The sequence below is a fragment of the Echinops telfairi genome, unplaced genomic scaffold, assembly GCF_000313985.2.
Source record: "Echinops telfairi isolate 266 unplaced genomic scaffold, ASM31398v2 ScPeMD7_9;HRSCAF=40, whole genome shotgun sequence".
Lineage (NCBI taxonomy): Eukaryota > Metazoa > Chordata > Mammalia > Afrosoricida > Tenrecidae > Echinops > Echinops telfairi.
The window spans coordinates 95644177-95662633 of record NW_022103906.1 but is presented as its reverse complement, the minus strand read 5'-3'; the positions used below and the strand labels follow the sequence as shown (position 1 = coordinate 95662633).

The window sequence follows — 18457 nt, the reverse complement described above, 5'->3', positions numbered from 1 at the left end:
TCATCAAGTAAGTGTGGCTCCTAGCGACCCTGTAAGGATAAGGGTAGAACTACCCTGTGGGTTTCTGAGGCAGTAACTCTTTATAGGAGTGGAAAGCCTCCTCTTTCTCCCTTGGAGCAGCTGGTGGGTTCAAACTGCCCACCTTGTGGCCAGCAACCCAATGCATAAGCACTATGTCACCAGGGCTCCTCCTTTTTCTTAATTGTCAAGCTAAGCTGTTGTTTGGTTTGAGAATGACTTCATGGGATATAATTGGTTTAGGGTTTAAATGTTATTATCCCAAACCAGTAGTTTCCAAGGGTCATCTATCCTCCAGGGCTGCAGAAAGTCTAGAGTCCATTATAATTTGAAATTCTGTTCTCATCTTCCCCCTCTGGGTCAGCATTCTTCTGTGGAATCTTTTCTTTTTCTTAAACAATTCTATTGGCACATAAGCCACACACCATACAATTCAGTAGTTCAATCATACCAAGAAGAGTTGTACAATCGTTCACACAATCTATCCCAGACATTTTCCTCTTTCTTGTACTCACTCTTAATAGCTCCCCATTTCCTTGCAACCTCCCCTGCCAAGCCCCAAGAAACCATGAATCCGGCTACTCTCTCCATAGACTCACCCAGCCTGGAGTACATGGCCTCAAGCAAACAACAAGGACACACACAAAGCTAACAAGTCACAAAATAAAACAGAAAAGACAGCAGAGAATATTAAGAACCAGGACAGCTTTACAGTGGGTCGGAAGGGAGATCAAATGAGAAGGTGCTGCATTTTAACCTGTTTCTCCCACAGTCGTCTATAATAGCCTCTGTCTGATAACAAGACTGTTAACATCTTCCACTGAAGGTCAGAGGGGTGTCACCCGAGGCTTCATCTATGTGTGGACCCGGCAAACAGATTTTGGGATTCCACTGCCACCCTTCTATGGAATCTTTGATTAAAATGCCCAGTAATGGTCACTAGGCAGTTGTTCTGCTCTGAGGGGAAGGGGGCAGTTGTTTGTGAAGGCAGCTAGTCACACATGAGTCCCCTTCTTCCTCTCTCGCTCCTAGTGAATAGAGATGAATTGTGCGTGGATGGCCTCACGCAGGCCCCAGGGGCTACACAGTGAAGGGGCAGGGAGACCCGAAGCACCAAATTAACGGAGATGTCCCACTGAAACCATGACTCTGAACCTGCAAACCGGGGAACCAAATCCCACGAGGTGTTAGGTTGTATGTAAGAAGCTGCTTTGTCATGGCTGTAAATAAGGATATCTCTCATTGCAACTTCAGCCAACTCACTTTTTTATTTTTAGTAAGTATGTAACTTATCGACAGCAATTACAATAATTGCCTGCACAACCTTACCCTTAACCAGTGGGAATTTCCTACCATCATTAACAAACCCCGCCCCGCCCTCCCCTTCCTCCTGCCCCTGGTAAACTTCGGTCTCTGTGCATCTGTCTTTTCCGTGTAAATGCTCTACTCGCTGCTATAAGGGAGGTCATAAAATATTTGGCCTTTTGTGATTGGCCCCCTTTGCTCAGTGTAGTCTTCAAAATCCATCCGTATGGCAGCACGTTGCCAAGACTTCATAGACTGGCTATAGGAAACACTGCGTTTACCCATTCATCTGTGGATGGAAGCGAAAACCTGCGGGCACAGTTGTGCTTTGTCCCACAGGGTCCTGGTGAGTGAGATGTGCTGGTTGAGAGCCTTCTGACCAAGGCAGTCAGGGTATGATGACTGTGGTCATTCCCTAATCTGGTGTCAGCGTGCGGAGGGGTGGGGTCTAGCCTGTCCATCGGTCGCAGCTTGATGACCTCATTTGGAGGCACCGCGGAGAGAAGTAGCTTGCTAGAAGCCAAGATACACACAGACCCTGTGCTTCATATTCCTGATGACTAGCCAGTCACATGGAGCTATCCTAAATCCCTGGAGCTGGAGGAGCCACGCGGAGACCCACACCAGCCCTCAGATGCCTCTACTCCCACTGGATCCACAAGACTTTCCACCCACTGGCCTGGGATCTTCCTGCATTTGGCATCGTTGCATGTGTGGCGTGAGTCTGAAGAGGAATCTATAGATTGGTATCAGACTTATGGACTTGATCTGGACTGGGCTGGGATGTTCTCTCAATGTTCAGTTGCTCTTTGTATAGAAAGCTCTTTCTTACACACATGAGTGTCTGTGAATTTGTTTCTCTAGTCCACCCAGACTAACACAATGACTCAGGCACACGCAGGCAAGTCACTGAGGGCTCTGCCTCTTCTCCATGAACCAATAATCCACTCTCTCATCCACTTTGCCCGAGGGACGAGCTTTTCACTCTGCCTGTTAATGGTCCGAAGGAATCTCTGGAGGCTTGAGTTGATGTGCAGACTCAGACAGACCTGGGCCTTCCAGTGCACACCACAGGCTTTTGCAAACTCGGTGTTAACAAATGTATGCTCTTTGGAATGATATGATATAGGTATTAAATCCCAACTAAATTTTAAAAAATGATTTTGATTATTTTCTAATTCAATGGCTGTTGCCCTCTGCCTGACCCACAAGACCACCAAGGGCCCTTAGTGAAGTCCAGATTTCTTAGCGTGTTTTTCCTCCTGCATGTTCTCTGCTGGACGCTCAGCTTCCTCTCGGCTCCCGGATGTTTCAGGCATTTCTTCCTAAAAACAAACAAACAAAAGCCCTCCCCCAACCTCCTTTACCCGAAAATGTTATGTTTCTCCTTCCACCCCCACCCCCAAGTACCCACCGCTTCAGGATACGTTCTTTTTCATGTGTTACAAACTTTTAATATTTATCCAAACCAAATGAAAGCAGAAACAAAGCAGACAAAATTGCCAAAACCAGACAGTGGTTGTCGAGTCGACTCCGGTATGTGTATTGTAGCACATGGACATGCATGCTCGTTACCTGGGGTTGCTTCTGTCTCCTTTGGCAGCTTCGGGGTCCCTTAAGGAGCTAGCCACCGTGTGGTTTATATCTGCGTCCTGCCCGGCTGTGGGCCCCTGTGGAGTACAGGCGGTGGTAAGCGCTGAGTGGATTATCTGGCCAGACAGGCAGAAGCAGGAAGCCCACAGTGCTTCCCAGGAGCAATGGGGAAGAAATCAGACAAAGACAGGAGTGGAAATAATTTAAGATAATAATTTTAAGTAAAAACCTCCTGCAATGATGGAATGTCTAGTTCTTTTTGGTGCAATGACTCTATATTCTATTTTCTTTTTAAAATCATTTTATTGGGGGCGTGTGCAACTCTTATCACAATCCATACGTACATCTATTGTGTCAAGCTCATTTGTACATTTGCTGCCATCATCATTCTCAAAACATTTGATTTCTACTTGAGCCTTTGATATCAGTTCCTCATTCCTCACCTCCCTCCCCGCTCCCCCCTCCCTCATGAACCCTTGATAATTCATAAATTATTATGATTATGCCATATCTTACACTGTCCAACGTCTCCCTTCACCCACTTTTCAGTTGTCCATCCCCTAGGAAGGAGGTTATATGTAGATCTTTGTAATCTGTTCCCCCTTTCTACCCCACCTTCCCTCCACCCTCCCGGCATCACCACTCTCAGCACTGATCCCGAAGGGAACATCTGTCCTGGATTCCCTGTGTTTCCAGTTCCTATCTGTACCCAGGTACATCCTCTGGTCTAGCCAGATTTGTAAGGTAGAATTGGGATCATGATAGTGGTGGGGAGGAAGCATTTAAGCACTACAGAAAAGTTGTATGTTTCATTGTTGCTACCCTACACCCTGACTGGCTCATTTTCTCCCCACAACCCTTCTGTAAGGGGGTGTCCAGTTGCCTACAGATGGGCTTTGGGTCTCCACTCTGCACTCCCCCTCATTTACAATGATATGATTTTTTGTTCTTTGATGCCTGATACCTGATCCCTTCGACACCTCATGGTCACACAGGCTGGTGTGCTTCTTCCATGTGGGCTTTGTTGCTTCTGAGCTAGATGGCTGCTTGTTTATCTTCACACCTTTAAGACCCCAGACGCTATATCTTTTGATAGTCGGGCACCATCAGCTTTCTTCTCCACATTTGCGTATATTCTTTTGATGCTTCCTGCATCATTCAGTATTTTGCCCATTGAATCTTTCAGTATTGCAACTTAAAGCTTGATTTTTTTTTGGTCTTGAGTTCTTTAGTTTAAGATACACTGAGCAGCATGTTTTTGCTTTCTGGTAATTAGGTTAGTGATACCTAAATCGTCAATCACATGTTCCCGGGGAGAGGAGGAGGCATTGGGCTTACTTATTTTAAAATTAAATGGAATGAATATTTTTTGTCCTTATAATTTCCCAGTATTCTTGAGATTAAGAACGGCGTCAATGAATACCACAGACACAAGAACTACAGTTGCTGTATTTGTGTGTGTGTGTGTGTGTGGCGGGGGGGTTGTGATGGTGATTGTACAAGTTCGGTTTATACCCAGGAAGCCACATCATAGATATGTGAGCTTGGTTTTTTTTTTTTAAGCATTTTATTGGGGGCTTGTACAACTCTTATCACACTCCATCCATCCATTGTGTCAAGCACATTTGTTGACATCATCATTTTTAAAACATTTTCTTTCTAGTTGAGCCCTGGGTATCAGCTCCTTATTTTCCCCACTCCCTCCCTCCCTCCTGAACCCTTGATAACTTATATTATTATTTTTTCATGTCTTACACTGACCGATGTCTCCCTCCATCCACTTTTCTGTTGTCCGTCCCCGAGGAGGGGGGTTATATGTAGATCCTTGTGTTCGGTTCCCCCTTTCTACCCCCACCTTTCCCTTCCCCTCCTGGTAGGGCTTGTCTTGTGATTGGTCCTGAGGCTGTGTCTCTCTATGGGAGTAGACAGCCTCGTCTGTCTCCCACAGAACGGCTGGTGGAGTTGGTACCCCAACACAGAACCACTGTGCCGCCTGGGCTCCTTCACCCTAGCAGTTTTGAGAAAAGGGATTATTTTATACAAGGGAGATACTAAGATGTATAAAACACACTTTTGTTTGGTTTTTCTCAAAAGTTTTAGGATCAGTTATGTAAAAGCCGCCAATGAAGTCTTAGGATGAGTTGTGTGAAACGTGCCAATGAGGCCAGGACAAGGCAGGCCTCCAGGACAGTGGTCCCCATGCTGACTGCACTCAGGCTTCCTGGTAGAGGGAGCGGGGATATTCAGGGGGTTGCTGTTTGGAGATGGAGGGGCTAGGTGTTGGGGGGGAGTCCTGCGGAAGCCATCCCAGGGGAACCATGATTGAGTAGAGATGGGCGGTGGTGGGGGACCCTCATCTCTACTGGATCTCATTGGCTTTCACAGAACTCCGTCTTTGCCTGACTGTGATACGTTTCGTTTGCTTGTGTCTGTTTTCTAGGCTCAAACCATGAATTACGTCGGGCAGTTGGCTGGCCAGGTGTTCGTTACGGTGAAGGAGCTCTACAAGGGCCTCAATCCCGCCACGCTGTCTGGATGCATCGACATCATCGTGGTCCGGCAGCCCAATGGGAATCTTCAGTGCTCCCCTTTCCATGTCCGGTTCGGGAAGATCGGGGTGCTGCGCTCCCGAGAGAAAGTGGTGAGAACACAGGACCCCATAGCCAGCTCTCCCTGAGGGGTGACCTCTGCACCACCACCCCCCACCCCCCCACCCCCCCCTCTGCACCTGTCTTCATTCTCCCAGCCAGAGTTTCCCTTCTCTGCTGGGAAGGGCTGTCTGCTGAAGCCAAAGCTCCGAATTGAGATCCTTCTGGTTCCTACAGCTGTTTCAGTTATTTCCAAATGCAGTGGTGCCAACCAGCTCTTTATTTTGCTCCTGGATCCTGGGGGTCAGACTGCACAGCAGAGCGCTTTCGTCTCCTCTGTGTGCCCTGGGGGCTTCCCCTGCAAGCAGCCAAGGCCGGGCCTGGAATCATCTGAAGCCTCCTCCCTTGCTTGCTCATTTGCTCACTCTCTCACTCAATCACTAATTTGCTCGCTTACTCTCTCTCAATCTCTCACTCACTCACTAATTCGTTCGCTCACACATTCACTCATTCACTCACTCATTTGCATACTCTCTCACTCAATCTCTCACTCACTAATTCGCTCACTCATTCACTCGATCATTCATTCACTCATTCACTTGCTCATTCATTCACTCACTCACTCACTCACGTGACTCGTTGATTCTGGCTCATGACTGGGGTCTTTGTGAGAATGTTGGTCTCAACTATAGTGGCCACCTACAGGTGCTGCATCGTGGGTTTGGGTCTGCCTGACTGCCTGGTGGCTTAGTGTCAAGGGCAGGCATCATGAGAGGAAGGTAGCCAGGCAGACGGTCTACCCGGTTTCTATCGGGCTTCAGAAGCCAGGTCGCATCACTCCTGTTGTGATCTGTTCACTGTGGCAGTCACTGGTCTGCCTGGGCTCTGTGGATGTAGACTCCATTGATTGGTGTGGAGGATGGCCAGGGGCTAGGAGAGCAGGTTGTATCAGGGGGCATTGAGCCAATTCTGACTGCTCACCCCCTTGTGCACAGCAGAAGGAAACACAGCCTGGGCCTGCACCAGCCTTACAATTGCTGTTTAAGCGCATCCTTGCAGCCCCTGTGCCAATCCATCTCCTTGAAGGTCTTATTCTGTTTCACTGCCCCTCTGCTTGACCAAGCACTACAGCCTTTTCTGGGGGCTGCTCTCTCCTGACAACATGTCTGAAGTATGTGAGGAGAAGGTGCCCCTCTCCCCCTCCTATGGCTGTTTGTGGGTTCTTTGGCTAACTCATGCTACTTTCCGTATTTTTTGCCAACACTGTAATTCAAATTCATCGACTCTTCAGTCTTCTTTATTCAGTGCCTGCCCAACTTTCACATGCATATAAGGCGACTGAAAATACCATGGCCCGGGTCAGGCGCACCTGCGTCGTCAAAATAGCATTCCTGCTCGTCGCCCTTCAAAAAGGCCTCGTGCAGCAGATTCACCCAACGCCACGAGTCGTTTGATTTCTTGGTTGTGTGTCGGGCCAGACTGCCTCTCGGACCTCGTTTCTCAAAGAGCCTGTCCCCAAAGACCCCACGCAATGCCGTCGAGTCCGTTTGAGAAAGATCAATGTGCCTGTTTTGGGAGGTGACCACTATCACACGAAATCAAGAATCGATGATCCGTTCATGCCTCACATGACACGGGTTTGAAGTCATGTGCTGTGATCAGTTCTTTGGGTGGAGTTCCAGTGAAAACTAGTTCAGAGAATTTGAAGGGGTCCAGCTGACAGCAGGCCATATGTCCCGGGGCATGATGATGATTTCTGAAGGCTGGGGCTAAGGAGCCTATGGTTGCCATTGCACTCCATCATGGACCAGCTCTGCGACCCTGGGCCAGGCACATGCCTTGTCTGGGCCTCTGCCCCTTCGCGGGAAAGAGGATCCTTCAGGGCCCTTGTGGGCCAGCTCCCTGCCCCTCAGCACCCACACCCCCTGGAAAGCAGGAGACTCTGGGAGGACAGCCACACTGGATCACCTGGTCGGGATTTGGAATTGGGACATAATTTGGGGGACGCCTTAGAGGAAAGTGTGCCTGGTGTGGAGGCATGCCCCTCCCTCTCCCATGAGTTTCCTGTGGTGAACAGACAGCTTAGTCCTGTTTTCTTCTGTGTGTTTCCCTCCAGGTTGACATAGAGATCAATGGTGAATCTGTGGATCTGCACATGAAATTGGGAGATAACGGAGAAGCCTTTTTTGTTCAGGAGACTGATAATGACCAGGTGAGGAAGGGCTGGGGCGGGACACATCCTAGTTCTGAGGTCAGAGAGCTCTCCCCCAGGAGGCCCAGCAAGACATGCGTGAGGGGTAGGTGTGATTGAGGGTGAAAAGCAGGCCCTTGCCCACCCTAGGGTTTGAGCCTGACAGGGGGAGGCTTCTCCTCCAGAGGGAGACTCGGGAGTCCTGGCCTGGCTACGGTACCTGGTCTCATGTATCCCTACTTGAGGCTGCTCACCATCTCCAGGAAGACAGAGGGACTACATTCAACCATTTGGCCTGAACCAGGGCGCAGTCTAACGAAATGATAAGGGGAATGCCAGATGCCAGGTGGCCAGATGTTCTAATTTTCATTTGGTGAGTGAGCAGACCACATTTAAATAAAATCACTCTCAGTGCCACCTGGAGAGCCACTTGGAAGGGACCTGATGCTCTGGTGCCTCACTAAAACCCACCCCAGCTAGCTCCTTTATTGAGACGGCTGAACGGGAATGATCTGCAGACCACCCAAAGCCCTCAAACAAATGGCCCTAGTTTTCAGTGGTAGAGTTAGACCGGGCCATTGCGTCCATTAGGTCTGCCCGGGTGATAACCCTCACTTGGTAAAGGTCTCACAGTTGACAGGAACACCAGAGTCCTCACCTTGCACCTTCCTGCGCCCGTGACCCCCTCCCGTGGCCTTGGGGGGCTGCCTGCCCTGGCTCTGATGGTCGGCTCCCATGGCACTTTGACGGACACTCTTGCCACCTCACATGGATGCTATCTCTGAACTGTGGTTAGATTTACTCAGGGCGTTTCGGCAGACGATGCTGGGCCTTCCTTGGAAGGCAACAGTGGACCTGTGGGTGGGAAGGCCCTGGAGGCTACAATATGTCCTCCGTGGAAAGATGGGGTACTGGAATTCGGGGATCCTTTGCCCATCAGCCCCAGATTGTTGCGGAAGGCAGGCTCTACACTGCCTTTGGCAGGGCCGTTTCCTCCCCGGGTTCTTGCTGCCCCTCTTCTTGGGGTGAGGACAGGCAGGAACCCTTTTCCTCCACCTTGACCTGTGCTAGCTTCTTCATTGGGCCTGCCCGACCAGGTGTATCTGCTGGCCTCCAGCGCCCCTTCCACACTTGGCCTCTGTAGCAGATCTGATGCTGTGTGACCCGCTGGGGAAGTGCCTGGGTGGTGCCCATGGTGACATGCTCAAGACCCAGCAGAATGGTCGGTGGTTGGAGTTTATCCAGACACCCTGGAAGACAAGCCGGGTGACCTTCTGAAAGGTCACACACAGCTTTGGAACCCCCTGTAGCAGTTCGCAACGGTTCGCTGCTCCTTGGGAGAAAGACGAAGCTTTCTGTCCCTGTCAAGGTGGACAGTCTCAGAAACCCACAGGGGCCGGTCCTGCTATCCTCTCGCATTCCTCAGTATCAGGGACCGTGGCACTTGCTCCTGGTGCTTAAACCCAAACCAGGCAGTTGGCCACGGAGTCGAGGCTGACTGGGGGAGACGCTGCCACGTGTTGCCGGGTAGAACTGCCCCCGGGTCTCCTTGGCTGTAGTGCTTCCAGCAGTGCGCACGCCCGCACGCACTCCTTTCTTCCTGGTCCTGCTGGGCCAGCCTGCACCTGAGAGCACCCTGTGCCCCCCAGAGGTCTCGGGAGGGGCTTAGGCTTAGGCTTCTTAGGTAAGGTGACCAGATTTTAACATTGGTAAAGTGGGACACCATTGATAAAACTCATATCCTGGTGAAATAACCACATGGCAGCCGAAAACCGTATAACCTAGCTTGTCATGCATTCTTTCCAAAAATCAGGACTTTTTAAAAACGCCGTGGGACGCGGGGAAAAAATTGTTAAAAATCGGGAGTGTCCGCCAAAAGCAGGACGTCTGACCACCTTATTCTCAGGCCCAGATGAACGTTAAATTAGTAACAATCCTGTCTCGGTCACCTTTGTCTGTTCTTTAGGAAGTGATCCCCATGCACCTGGCCACCTCGCCGATCCTTTCAGAAGGAGCCGCGCGGATGGAGAGCCAGCTAAAGAGGAACTCTGTCGATCGGCTGAGGTGCCTGGAGCTGAGCGCGTCTCCCCAAGTCTCGCCTCCAAGCGAGGCACCTGTGAGTAGCTCTGCCATCAAGAAGAGAAGGAAGAGGCGGAGGAAGTCCCAGCTGGACAGCCTGAAGCGAGATGACGCCACCCACACGTCCGAGGAGGAGGACATGTTCCCCATCGAGATGAGCTCCGATGAGGAGGAGCCGCCTCTGGACAGCAATAGGTAAGCTCACCTGCCGGCAGAACCTGCCGCTGCGCTCTTACAGCAGAGCTGCTGCATTTCCCCAGACCATCCCTTAGGTGTCCCCCAGGGGCTTGAGACCAGCTTTTGGAACCGAAAGCCTTGGCGTCGTTTAAAACTGAGAGACCCCTGGCATGCCAAAATGTCCGATAGCGTCGGCCATTCAGATCAGAGTCAGCAGCCCACGAACAGAGCCCTTGACCCCAGCCTGCTGCTGCTTCTCGTGCACCAGGACGGTGCCCAGGGCACTTGGGCTGACGGCTGCATAGGGTGAGGCAGGAAGGTAGGCTGCGGCTGGTTCCGCCAAGAAGCAGCCCTTCCTCGACGCCGTGTGCCATTTTTCTGTGCTTTTAGCCATTCCTGTTTTAACGAAAAGTGCCGGTTCTAAAAGATGAAACATTTGGAAATACCACTTGAGTGGATGCTCCTCTTTTAGTGCCATGCAGCGTAATTCTGGACAGCTCCTTTCCTACTGCATAAAGAGAAGGTGGGCTAGAGGGGTATCAGCTGTATTTCCCCCAAGTTCATGATTCAGAGTAGGACTTTTTCTTGCCTGTCTGAAATTGAAGATAAGCTAGCCATGTGCCCTTCCTCACCACCACTTCTAATTATTGTAGGCCAGGAAACAGGACAGGTGGGCTAACTACAATTGATACGCCTTTTAATCCCAGAACTGGGTAATGGAGAATTTAGTTGATGTTAGAAGTACAAGCAGATGACTTCTGGATGAGTAAATTATGAAGTTATATATATATATGCATATATGTATATATGTAAATATACACACATGTATATATATATATATATACTCATACACCTTTATTAGCACATAATCTACATATCATGTGATTCAACTGTTTCATCATATTAAGGAGAGTTGTGCACTCATGACCACAATCAACAGTAGAACATTTTCTTCTTCCTTGTACTCTTTGTTATCAGCTCCCCATTGCCCCACAACTTCCCCCGCCATACACCCAAGGACCCATCAGTCCAGTTACTGCCTCTAGAGATTAACCTCTCCTGAATTTCATATTCAGAAAAACAAACAAACAAACAAACAAACAAACAAGCACAAAAAACCTAACGACAATAACAAAGTAAAACAGAAGAGCTCCAATCGAAAAGAAAGCAGAAAATATTAAAAACTGAGATAAATTAGCAATGGGTCAAAAGGGAGATGAAATGATAAGATGTTACAGTGTTAACCTCACCGTTAACTGCAGTCGTCCAGTGCTCTCTGCGTGACTGCCAGGCCATTCACCTCCCTGGTCCATGGTCAGAGGGGATTCACCACGGTCTTAATTCACATGTATTTCCCCCTCCCTATTTAAAAAAAATGAAACAACTTTAAAATGATTCAGAAGGGAGATCAAATACACTTTAACCTAACTACATCTGTCATAATTGCCACTACAATGCTCGGACAACAAGGCCATTTATATCCCACGACTATGGTCACAGGGGATTCACCAGAGGCTTAATCCACGTACAGAGTACTTCCCCTGTCACCCATAGCCTTCTGCAAACCAGGTGCTCACAACCTAGCTCTGATACATATCTTTTCCATTTATTTGTAAGCTCTGTGTATGTACATAAATCCAAATCCTCGAACAAAATCATGCTAAGTTTGTAATTCTGCCCAAGCATAAATAGATGCACATGAACTTGCATCTGTATTCTCGTTTCCTCCCTTTCTACCCCCTGGGGTGGATATGCCCGGGCGGGGTTAAAAGGGAACCACATCAGTTTTCAGAGCACAGACGATCAAGAGCACACTGACACTGTTGCGGCTCTGCCACCAGTAACTTCGCATGTTCCTCCCAGAACTCTCTCTAGTGATACAGCTCCGTTCCAAGACGGCGTTGCCAAGGGAAACCTTTCCCCAGCCACAGCTTATCCTCAGTCAGCACCGTACCCTAACTCAGATAGAGAGTGGTTCCCCAACCCCAGGTAAGTGGCTCCTGCGCTGTGTGTGTGTGTGTGTGTGTGTGTGCCCGCGCTCGCGCTCACCTGACCCAGTACAGAGGACCCTGGCATCCGCTACAGAAAGCGTGCCGGATAAAGCGGTAGAACACAAAGAATGACAATAGCCAGGACCCGGAAGAGGACATTCGAGTGTAGCAAGTCGAGGTTGGCATTGCAAAGAGGACGTGGGTGGATGGTGAGCGTCCGCAGAGGGACACAGTGCACAGGGGTGGTGTCGGCGTCCCATCACACGCCCAGTTACTCACAGGAGAGAGCAGGCTCGCAAAGCCCGTCTCCGTCCTCAGCCTGAAAGTAAGTCCGAGAAACAGGCATTGTTCCAGGGGCCCCTGAGGTCATTCAGGGTGACTCCAATGACATCTCCCTCCCACGCCTCCATCCATCCTGCAGACGTCAGCGCATTGACTTCTCTGAAATGAGCCGGCATCAACTGGGGAACCATGGGGGCTGCTCAGTGTGCAGATTGCCACCCTAGCGGTTCCTGAGACTGATGACCCGGTGACGCCCCCTGGACACGGGGCCCTCCTGAGCCCCGCCTCCCGCTTTCAAGTGGGCAGGGGCCTGGGGACGGGAAAAGGTGGATCACCGGAGGCTGGCTTTCTCAGCAAGGGGTGCTTATCAGTTCCTTAGAGAGTTGCGAGGTGTGACAGGGGCTTTGACACCGCACGTACATAGATCTGCTCTACATCTAGGGCAGTTTCCAGGGTGGCCCCCACCCATTGGGGGCTGCCCCAGTCCATACCTACACTTCATTCTGGATTGTGAGCTATCTCTAGGACAAAAGCTGTTGATTGCCCAGGGGACATTGAGTGGTCATTTTTCTGAAAAGGGGGGCTGTTGGGAAATAAGCTGGGAACCCAGGATGCAGGCCATTGGCATTTTCTAGGGGAGCCAGGCTCCTCGGGGCACCACTCTTGATGCCAGCTGGCTGAGGGCGATGGCATTAAGAAGAAGGCAGCCATCAGCAGTGTGTGCCAAAGCTGAGCTCAGAGAAAAATAGATCTGTCACGTGCCTGGTTTCCAGCCAAGCCTGGGACAAGGAAGGTCACTGAGCTGGGGCGGGGGCGGAGAACCGGGATGAAGTCTGTCACTGAGGCCCATCTGTTTCTCAGACCAGCCCTGTCTAGTGATGCACTCCGCAATTTTCTCGTTGCCGTCTTTACAAAGTAAAAAATAGACGGGATTAATTCTAGCGAGAGGCTTTCTTTGAACCCAACGGGTTCAAGATATGTTTCCAACAAGTATAATTCCTTTTTAAAATATTATGAACCAAGGATTTCATGTGTCTGTTTGGCTAGCATGTCTCAGGATCCCGTTGGGCTTCTTACATGAGGCATGTTTGAAGTGCTCAGGAAGTGCACACTGAGAGCAGCAATCATTGGACAGGACAGATGGAGACTCTCCTGGATCTCCCACGCTGTGCCCCAACCCCTAAGGAGGGAAAAGCACAAGCACATGTATAGTGTTTTCCATTTAGAAGTTAAAAAAAAAAATCTGTTCAAAACTGAACTTTAACCCCAAACTGAAAAGTAAAGTTTTAAAGACAACGCTGAGTGTATTTCTTTGTCTTCAAAGTTTTGCCTTCCAAATCCAGGACTGTGTCAGGTTATGTGAGAATCTGACCACTGTTCAGTGGAGTGGCACACGGACACGGAAACCCAGTGTTAGACATGGGACCCTCTGTTTAAGGGACAGTTGAGGAAACAAACTTTGGACGAGGCCCTTTGCTTGTGCACTAAGTGTGACCAGAGAGAAACACCCTTTCGCGGGCATATGCTTGTAATAGAAAGTGAGATGGTTCTTCTTCGCCATTTCCTGTTTTTACTGGTCCAGAAAACTCGTGTGGACTTATTACTGACTTACACATACGGTCCAACAAGGCCGAAGTCTTTCTACCGCTGTTTATGTTTATAGATGCTATTGTTGAGAGTATTGAAATCATCGGCAGGAAAGTTCACTTAATTTGATTGACCTCTAATCTTCTTCTTTCTTTCAGTGTTTACCCTGTGGTATCCAGCAGTCCGGTAGATTGCAAAAGAAGCCCCCCTCATCAAGCTGGGGCCCCCCAGGAGGGCCTCTCGAGCTCATGCCCTCTCCAGTCTTCCCACTTCCTTGCTTCGGAAAGGTAGAGGCATTATTTTCCCATTTTGGATTATTCGGTAATTCTGATCTAACTCTCATAGATCTAATTTACTAACCCAATTACTTATAAAGAAGATACATCTGAAATGATATGTGTACGATAGAAAAATTTTTTATCTAATGCTTACCACTTTATTTTGCCACTCACTAAACCACCTATGAAGACTATACATGAAGATGATATACTTCCTTTCTTTGCAAGCATTTAGAGATTATTAAACTTTTTTTTTTAAGTGATACATTGGACCCTCTAGAAATTATGGTCAACCATGTCCTTCTACCTAATTCTGTGGCTCACTTAAACACATAGAAACCCCCGGCGGATCGGTCACAGGATCGTTGTTTCCTGTGGAGGGTTGTTCAACAAATGAAGCTTACGAGGTGATTCTCGGATAGGATGCTTCCATAATCGGGAAGGTATTCTACAGCTTTTCCATAGTGCTTTACACTTTCTGGATGGCACAACTTTTCCACAAGTTGTGCAGAACGGCCGTCAGAGGTTGGAGCTGAGTTTGTGTTCTCACTCCTTGTGGTCCTCTTAGAATCCCGCCTTCACCCCCTCGCATTGACCTAGACCTCTGACCTTGGGCTTTGGTGGACCCACACGAGTTCTTGTGAAACTCTGGAAAATGAAGCCAAGATCCGTTGCTTCCAAGAGAATGTTTTCCTTTATGGTTAAACAGCCACATCTCAGGGTACACTTCATGTGGAAGTTACACGTGCCATTTTAAAAGGAGGCAAGCTAAGTTGTAAGCGTTTATTGGGAATTTGCCTAATCTGAACTGGCAAAGATGGCGGATCAATATATGATTGATAAATACAAGTCAATGACTATGTAAGCTAGCTTCTTTGAACAGCCCTCGGCCTAAAACGTGCCCGCGGGACCGGACCGTTCAGAACATAACATTCAGCTTTGCCATCGCTTTCCCCCAATCCATTTTAACTTGTTTATGTTCTAAAACCTTTTTATTGTGAGTGGGGCGACGGTTTACGAAGCAAATTGATTTTCCAGGCAGCAGTCCACACATTTCGTTGCACGTCACTGATTGCAATTCCCCCCAAAAAACGTCCCTCATCCCACCTTTGCCTCAGCCCACCTATGTCTCCCACGGGCCTTCTCCTTTCCCTACCTGTCCTGCCTCTGACCTCTGACCTGTGACCTTGGGCAAATACCACCCTTCTGATCTCAACCGTTGCTAGTGCTCAGGAGCAGCTACCTCGCTAGGGGGTGATTGTTTACCTTACAGGTCTGTCTGCTGTTTAGGCTGAAATTGGGTGGCGGGTTGAGTTCTACTCCAAGATTGAGGGGTCACTAAGGGCCAGGGTATAGGAGGGTCCGTTGGTCTGTGTCAGTCTAAACTCCCTTAACAACTGATGATAGGACGTGCTTTTTGTTTGCGTAGACACCTTTGAGAGCGGCTGGCGTGGCATCGTCGTTGGCCTTTATTAAGCAGTGCCGTGTTTAAGGTGAGAGGTGGCACTTCCAGCTTACGGCGTGGTTCCTTATGAATATTTGCTAACATCATTCTTTCTGTGGAAACCTGTCGGCAGCTAGCTATTAGGGGATAATCAGGAGGTGTGCATTCGGAGTCGGAAGACCCTTGCCCAGCCTTTTCGTTGTTGTTCTTAGAGTCGGGGTAGGTTGGTTACAGCTTCTGGGTGACATCTGGCCCACTGTCTGTGTTTGTAAATAAAGTGTACCCACTCCTACTCCAGAGTAGCCGACAGGGCTCTTTTTAATGTACTGTTCCGAAGAAATGCCGAGATGTAAATGACATGACATCTTCATTCGGTGATTGGCCGAAACAGCAAGAGCTGCTTCAACAAATGGCTTGGGGGGTGGGTTTCATGTTGTTAACTCTCCATGATGACTCTGGTCACGCAGGCACACCCACGGCCGGCCGTCAATTGGCTGTACATCTGTACTGGCTCAGAGTGCCCCATCTTCTCCCCAGGAGGCAGCCGGTTGGTTTGAACCATGGCGTTTGTGGTTAGCAGCTCGGTGATTAACGTCCTGCGCCACCAGACTCCTGGGGTGTGTATTTATAACGTGCATGTTAGTGTCAGACAGGAGCCCTGGGGGTGGGGCTGCCTGCAAGGTCAGCAGTTTGAAAGCAGCTAGCCGCTGTACCAGAGCAAGATGAGACTCAGAGAGTCACAGTCTGGGGGACTCGCAGGGCCCGTTCTACCCTGTCCTGTAGGGTCGCCAGGGGGTGGAGTATACCCGACGGCAATGAGTTTGGGTTTTTGATGTTTCTTCCGGGGCAGGAAAGCGCTGGCCACTTGAAGAAAGGCATCATGACAGGGACAAGGGGGATTGATGGCAAAGACTGCTTCCATGCTCACACCGCTTGAGCATGCTCCGGGTGGCTGCTCGCTTTTCTTCCAAGGGTGAGAGAAATGTGTGTGCTGTGGGAGTAGAAGAGATGGCTTTAGATCGGCTCTCCCAGGATCCTTCTTGGCACACACCGAACAACAAGCTTCCCACGGGATCCCGTGGCACCGTGGATGGGTTGTTGGGTAGTGACTGAGCACCGCAGAGGACAGGGCAGGCTGCCATGCGCCAGTGCCCGCAGTGAAGGGGGTGGGGTGGGGGAGCAGTTGAAGCAGTTCAGCTGCTCTGTTTGGCCTTGGCTACGGTTTGATACGAGGTGTTGATGATCATTGAGCTCCTTGGACTGACTGGACGGTGGCAGTCGGCCTGTGTTGGTGTTAGCCGCTGCCCAGTCATTTGCCTCTCACTGGGGCCACCAGTGCAGTGGAACCAGACTTGCTCAGGCCTGCACCCCGCACAGTGTGAAGCTTGAGCCAGTTGTTGCAGCCACTGCGTCGGCTCCTCTTGCCGAGGGCCACCCTCTCTCGCTGCCCCTCCACCTTCCCAGGGAATGGTCTCTCCTGACAACACCCCTAAAGTAGGCGACATGAAGTCTCTCCATCCTTGCCTCTAGAGACATTCTAGCCGCATGTCTTCCATCCGGCCTCCCTAGAGTTGAAATCTAACCAGACGAATGATGAGACCCATCTCCTAGGTGGATCGATTTTGGAAGTGTCTGTAAAAGGAAAGCTATGCAACTTCCGTGCTTTGAAACTTCCTCCTTTCAGTCCCTCAAGGGAAACCGCGGCAGGGAAGATAAAGACAAGAAATAGCAAAACAAATTTTTTTACTTTAAAAGTGTTGGGTCTCTTTTTAGAATATGATGAGAATCTTGTAGAGAGGTTATTTTGGGCCGGTAATACTGTGGCTGTGGAAGGAAGGAAGACCAGATGCCGTAGAGGGGGGAAGACATTGCGGTCACTTTCAAGCCAGCCTGCGAAATAGATACGGTGACAGGTTGCTGCCAAAAGACTCTGAGCAGGCCGGTCGGCCCTTGGTGTATTTCTGGAAGGCATAGGAGCTTTTATAACATCTCGACCCCGGGGTTTCTGCCCGATTAGCAAGTCCGTTTGTGGCATCTGCTCATGGTGGTGAAGTTGGCAAAGGGTCGTTCCCCCGTTTCCAAATATTTCCAACACAGTTTATCCTCGGTGCTTGTCCTAGAGGACCAGGGTCCCTTCTGCAGCTGCCTGAAAATTGAGAGACCGGATTTGAAAACGGAGACTGTAGGGCGGCCCAGCTTGAGATGGGGTGGGGATGGATGGTGGGATTGAAGTCACATATTCGTCGATCTCTTCTCTTTCTATAACATCCTTCCTGTCTTTTTACATTTTCCTACCTAGCCTATGTCCTTTCCAAAATCCTCTCCCCTGACTGAATTTGGCAGTGGGCTGGGGTGGGATCATGCCAACCCTAGCTCCTTCCCCACAGACACGTGCTCCAGGGACACCTGGTGGTCACAGAAGGGCGTTGCAAAGCTGTGCTAATAATGACGGGGCATTTTCTGGGGTATCCAAACTATGGATCTGAGGGAAAAACCGGTATGTGTTTTTTCTCACTGTGACCATAGATTTAACTTTGTTTCCTTTCTTCTTTTTAAAGTCCTTCAGGTTCCCGTCCTTCCACACCTAAAAGCGATTCAGAATTGGTTAGTAAGTCCCTGGATAAGACGCTGCAGAAGAGTAACCCCGAAATGCTCTGGCTTTGGGGCGAATTGCCACAAGCCGCAAAGGTTAGTTGGACAGCACGAGGCATGCATTTCCTCCTCAGTTCTCGGCCCCACCCTGCAGATTTCCGTTAGAAAGAAGGCCACAGAATCAATTTCATATCACAGCCGAGGAACCCAGATAAATGAAACTGCACTGCAGCTCGGGCGGGCTAGGGGTGACACGGTGGGAGCCAGTCGGGAAGTCGAGTGTTCAAAACCACCAACTGCTCCGAGGCGGTAGGTGTGAAGCTTTCCACGCC

The 18457-nt window shown here is 49.7% G+C and overlaps 1 protein-coding gene across 4 annotated transcripts in view; it reads left to right on the top strand.

Annotated features, from left to right (window-relative positions):
- Positions 1–18457, top strand: part of LPIN1 (lipin 1) — a 180842-nt gene that overhangs the window by 110400 nt on the left and 51985 nt on the right. For all 4 annotated transcript variants that reach the window (XM_045286973.1, XM_045286974.1, XM_045286976.1 and 1 more), the window contains exons 2-7: positions 5357–5557; positions 7621–7716; positions 9662–9969; positions 11815–11940; positions 13970–14098; positions 18092–18221. In XM_045286973.1, coding sequence (XP_045142908.1) covers positions 5357–5557; positions 7621–7716; positions 9662–9969; positions 11815–11940; positions 13970–14098; positions 18092–18221 — 990 coding nt within the window. The remainder of the gene's footprint in view (positions 1–5356; positions 5558–7620; positions 7717–9661; positions 9970–11814; positions 11941–13969; positions 14099–18091; positions 18222–18457) is intronic.